Genomic DNA, 6,066 nt, shown 5'->3' on the forward strand with positions numbered 1-6,066 from the left:
AAGTGCCCCCCCTCCACCCCCCATACATTCACAACTTACTGCTTGTATAGTGTAGGAGGGTTATAATGGAGAGGAATACTTACTTTATTACCTGCATCAGCCGCATCCAGTGATCCGTCTTACTCCTGCTCCAGTGCTAGACTCTAGGCAGGCCCTTGATGTAATCACATACATTGCAGAACCATCAGTGGCCCTGGGCCTGCATTGTATTTGATGACATTGATGTGGGTGCATCTGTGTGACCAGGAGAAGAGGAGTGGCTTCGCAGAACCAGTCATCCATCCCAGAAGCAGCATGGGAAGAGCTAAGAATAAGATAAGCAATTTGCATAAAATAAGTTGCAATATAAAGTCTGTTACACTGAGAGATGCCTGCTGATGTTATTTGGTTGCCTTACATTGATCCCTGTGGGAAACAACTTCTGGGGCACTTTAAGTCGTGTAATCAGAGCAGGGCTCAGTAAAAACAATTTAGCTGTTAAACATCTTAGGAACACTTTGAAATCCAACAGGATACAGGATATGTGTACATCTCTTGCTAGATCAAGGGACAAATGGGCTTCCCTGCACAGCCTGGTGATTCCATGATTCCCCTCACCCATGGTCAGTGAAGCCGAATACAAATGTTAACCACATACTTATAACTGACCTGTTTAAATTTTTAAAATTTTCAATTCCAAAGTGCAGAAATGCTGTTATGTTATTTTTTTAAAAATCTGCCAGCCCATCTTTAATATCTGTATCTACGTTTCTTTCTAGGCATGTTTCTGGCCGACATGATAGAAAACTATTTTGTTTCTCCAACATTATTCAGAGTTATAAGACTTGCCAGGATTGGGAGAATCTTGCGTCTCATTAAAGGAGCCAAGGGAATTCGCACTCTACTTTTTGCTTTGATGATGTCACTTCCAGCCCTGTTCAATATTGGTCTTCTGCTCTTCTTAGTGATGTTTATTTACGCTATCTTTGGAATGTCCAACTTTGCCTATGTCAAGAAAGAAGCAGGAATTGATGACATGTTTAATTTTGAAACATTTGGCAACAGTATGATTTGCTTGTTCCAAATTACTACATCAGCTGGGTGGGATGGATTATTAGCCCCAATTCTGAATAGTGGAGCACCAGACTGTGACCCACATGCAGAACACCCTGGGAGTTCTGTTAGAGGAGATTGTGGTAACCCATCTGTTGGGATTTTTTTCTTTGTAAGTTATATCATCATATCCTTTTTAGTGGTGGTAAACATGTATATTGCTGTCATTTTGGAGAACTTTAGTGTTGCCACGGAGGAAAGTGCAGAACCTCTTGGAGAGGATGACTTTGAAATGTTCTATGAAGTCTGGGAAAAGTTTGATCCAGATGCAACACAATTCATTCAGTACTGTAAATTGCCTGATTTTGCTGATGCCCTGGATCCACCTCTTCGCATACCAAAACCAAACAGAGTTCCGCTTATTGCAATGGATCTTCCCATGGTAAGCGGTGACAGAATTCACTGCCTTGACATCTTGTTTGCCTTTACAAAGCGAGTGTTGGGTGAAGGAGACGAAATGGATAATCTTCGCCAACCAATGGAAGAGCGTTTTATGGCATCCAACCCTTCAAAGGTCTCCTATGAACCAATTACGTCTACCTTACGGAGAAAACAAGAGGAATTGTCAGCAATCATCATTCAGCGATGTTTCCGGAAATTTCTTTTTTGGAAAACTATTAAACATGCTTCATATATGTATAGAAAAGATAGAATGAAAGAAGTAAATAGCTTGCCTATTAAAGAAGACATGGTTATTGACAAGCTTAATGGGAACTCAACTACAGAAAAAACTGATATAACACCCTCTACAACATCACCTCCATCGTACGATAGCGTAACAAAACCAGAAAAGGAAAAACACGAAAAAGACAAAGCAGAAAAAGAGGACAAAAGCAAAGATTCCAGAGAGAATAAAAAATAAAACTGCACATTTTTTCATTTGTGTGATAAATTGTTTACAACCTGTGAAGATGACCCATCTGTGTCAACAGGACTCCTCTTGGAGATCTATGCCAAACTGACAGTTCTTGCATACATGTACTCAAGGTCAGTGCCTATAATAAGACAGTGACCTCTTGTCAAGAGATGGTGTATCAGCCTTGACTGGTGGTTACTGTTTAAACAACCAGTTGACACTTCTTACGCAGAGGTCCACAAACGGCTTCTTAGTCTGTCGGGACCAGTCATGGGAATGCAAACTTATATTGTTTGTGTGTTTTACATAAAACACTGTAGTACAATAATTGTGTCCACTGTCTGCATTTTCGATTACCATACTGCCATATGTTTACAGACTTGTGTTAGTGGAACAACTGTTTTTTTTTTGTTTGTTTGTTTTTTTATTTGTAGGTCATTTATTTATATATGTGACTATTTTTGTATATGGGTTTTACAGTACATTGGGGATATAATACAACCTTTAAAAAATATTATAAGTCTAAGAAAAAAAAAAACAGACGACCACACACTGTATATGTGAGGAGGTTATTCATATTAACTCAAGCAGTCAGTGGGCACTTGTAGACAATAAGAAGGCACACCTAAGCTTTTTTAAGATATTGACACCAATGTGTGGGCTAGGATAGAGAAGTGTTTGCAGCTACAATATCATCCAAGAAGTGACTGTGAAATAAAGTCACTGTGCTAAATTATTTACCCCTAACTTAAAGGATTGCATATGATAAATCTACTTCTTAAGGTTGTCTCGCTACTCAAAAACCAACAAATCAGAGAAAGCACTTCCAATCTTTGTTCGGATCTTTAGATCACATCTTTTCACATTTTCCAGTTCAATTAAAAATTGATTTTAAATGAAAGGCATATTAATGTACGACTGGCTGCTGTTATTAAGTGACAGATATATGTTTGGATCAGAAGAGTAGGAAAGATATCAATGGAGTGCATATATTAAAACCAAACAAAATGGAAGATTCTTTGGATTGTGAGTGATATTTAGTGAACAAGAATATTTAATAAAACAAAAATGCCTATCAATATAGAATAATGTCACTTATTTGTATATTTATTTTATTGATAGTTATATTTCATAATTATGCACTGTTAAGTTATATAATAAAGTAGGGACTGTGATGAATTTAGGGGGAAAGCATATATTTACGAAAATATATATATAATCGTTTATTAAGGAGGTTTAGAATGGATAGATGGATAGTCACTTGCAGAGAGTTAGCCCTGGCACATGATAAATTGTCCAAGTTGTGGTCAGCAACTTAAAATCTTTTCTCTGACCCATGATGTGCCTGTGAACTCCCGAGTCTTCGTTCTATGGAATTATGTTGGGTGTGTTTTGCCAAAGGATAGAAACTCCTATTGTGCTTGTCTAAATGGTCTGCCTGTCTAAGAAAAAACAGACCAGATGATAGCACAGCATCGGTCATTTTGAAAGTGTTCCATAGTGGAATGTACAACAGAAATTATTAAGGCAAAACACACCTCCCAATGAGAAGCATGTCCATACATGCTTAGCTATATAAATCAGTAGGTTGTGGCTGTACTATGTATAGGGCCCATGCCATTTAAGGGTTTAGACAGTACCAATTGACAAGACTCCGTTTGAAAATTTTGCAAGACCTCTGTATGTAATGCATTTCCTGATCCAAAATCCATAGTGGGAGAGTGGCCAATATGTACTTCATTGATGTTTGTTGATGCTGTTAGAATTTTATGTCTACAACAATAGACTGACGTGATCACATGGTGACATATTCCACAAGATGCTATCATGACACTTAAAGAGGTGTATCATTTATCAATTTCACTGGTGAAAACAAATTAATAAATAAATGGGCGTCTTCCCTGAATGATTGTAATTATTTTTGACACAAACTCATGCAAAAGAAACTGTTGTTTCGTTAATGAAGAAATAGCTGTGTTACACTGTTGCCAAAACCAGTTGTGTACTGTCTTAACAATTCTGTGTTACAACAAAGTGATAGCACCTAAAAAAATGTTAATGTAGACTCGGTCTTTTGAAAAAATGCAAGTGTTTTGATAATTTATGATACAAACTGTCTTGAATGTACATTGTAGATAAAACAGCAATTGTATTCCACTTAGCATGTCACTGTATGGGACTCCTTCAACATATATTCCATACGAAGTGTCTTAATTATATTTTTGTCTTATACAGTGTACAGGATACAGTATGGACACAAACCATTAACATGAATGCAGGGCCCCCATTCGTCACTATTTTATTTTTATTTTTTTTTATGTCTGAAAAAACTTTACCTGGATCTTTATGTGACATTTTCTAAGATTCTTTATTTCAGCTAATAGTTGAAAATAAATAAAAATAAGTATTGGCTACATAAATTATGTTTGGGTATGTGGTATAATTAATGGATTGCATTTTATTGTTTCTTTTTCCAGGTCTAGTAGCGATCGTTAGATGTTTTTTTTTATTTTTTATAACCAGTCATTTCGGTATAAAGACAATGAGGTTGATTTACCAAATACAGAGAATGATAATTAAGGCTAGTAAACCTATGTTCACTGAATCAATGATATGCAGGAACAAATCCTATTTATTTTTTATTACTCTACACAAAAATGGGTATTTGAAGTGAACAGATTTTCATTAGGCTAACTGAACATTGACCTTCTTTATTACATCAACCCCACTATGTCTAAGGGTTCATTCACACTATTGAGGTGTGGCAACATATGTTACATCCTTAGGTGTGATTCGGTGGCATTCATTCTGATGGCACCACAGTACAACTTGCTGACAGATGTTCATTGCTGTGCAGCTTGACAAAACATTAATGTGCATATCGGTTGCGCTGCTAGAAATGCTAGATGCACCTTTTTTTCAAATGAATGGGCTGTCTTAATGCAACACACGTGAACACGTGGCATACCGCCTCCGCAATGGTGTGCACGGGCCATGAATCTTTAGCCACTTCAAAGTGACACTAAACTCAGGAGTTTAATCTTAAGAATGCATTCAAGTACCTTAACTATTAACAGAAATGTATTTTATCTGTGTAACACTCGGCTGTAGATCCTCAAATCATCTATGAATTGGTGCTGACACTGTTCTCCCTTCTGGAGGGTGGCTACTTTTGTTCCCCATGGTCCCTGTCTGTGTTGTTAAGTAGCCACCGCTCCAAGCTCACTCCCGTGATAGACTACAATCTCATGTTTAGTTTTCTAATTCATATTAAGATTGCCGTTCAATACGGGAGTGAGCTTGGAGCGGTGGTTACATAACAACACACAGGGACCAGGGGAACTAAATTATTCCAGAAGGAAGGACAGTGTCAGCACTAATTCAGAGATGATTTGAGGATCTACAGCCGAACTATGCACAAATAAGATACATTTTTTCAATAGTCAAGGTGCCTAAATGCATTTTTTAGGTTTACCTCCTGAGTTTAGTATCTTTATAAGGTAAGCTTTTCTATTGATTACAGAAGAACTTCAGTCACTAAAAATAATGCCTGTTTTTCCAACTGTATTTATATGCTGATTGTTTTGAAGCCAAAACTGGGATGGATTTTGTTCCCCTCAATCTATACATCAGAAAACACAAAGCAGGCACAGGCAGAGTGGCCATAACATAATACATAATTATGTGTATGTTTTATTTTTGCAGAGGCACAAATTATATGTGAAAAGATCTGTGTATTTAAACTTACATTAGCAGTTAGATACATACTTAAGTTGTGCATATTCAGAAAGCCTGTGTTAAACTGGCCATACACCAAAGGAAGGTGGTCGATTGTGCAGGCACAAGCTGGCCACCAAGAGGTCATTTCAGTTATTTAGCTATTACATAAATATGTACATGCCTTGCCTGAGCATACATGTTTATGTGAATGTTAAAGTGAGGAGGGAGCATGAGCAATCAAGGGGAAAATACTAATAACCACACAAGTTCATGTCTGGCCAATGGGTATGCATTGCTATCACAGACATGAATTCATCCTCCAATTCAGATGAAATGAGCCCAGGGCTGGATTGCTGTTACTGGAACCTGTAGGCATAACATTTTCTGCGCCCTGAATA

At 37.3% G+C, this 6,066-nt stretch overlaps 1 protein-coding gene across 1 annotated transcript in view; it reads left to right on the top strand.

The window, feature by feature from the left end:
* The window catches only part of LOC108785201 (sodium channel protein type 2 subunit alpha-like), a 190,364-nt gene extending 187,878 nt beyond the window's left edge, over positions 1 to 2,486 (top strand). The window contains exon 27 of the mRNA XM_018554238.1: positions 759 to 2,486. Within this exon, the coding sequence (XP_018409740.1) occupies positions 759 to 1,954 (1,196 nt within the window). The 3' untranslated portion in view covers positions 1,955 to 2,486. The remainder of the gene's footprint in view (positions 1 to 758) is intronic.
* Positions 2,487 to 6,066: the final 3,580 nt, after the last annotated feature.

Source organism: Nanorana parkeri, unplaced genomic scaffold (assembly GCF_000935625.1).
Source record: "Nanorana parkeri isolate BGI_ZX_2015 unplaced genomic scaffold, ASM93562v1 scaffold149, whole genome shotgun sequence".
Lineage (NCBI taxonomy): Eukaryota > Metazoa > Chordata > Amphibia > Anura > Dicroglossidae > Nanorana > Nanorana parkeri.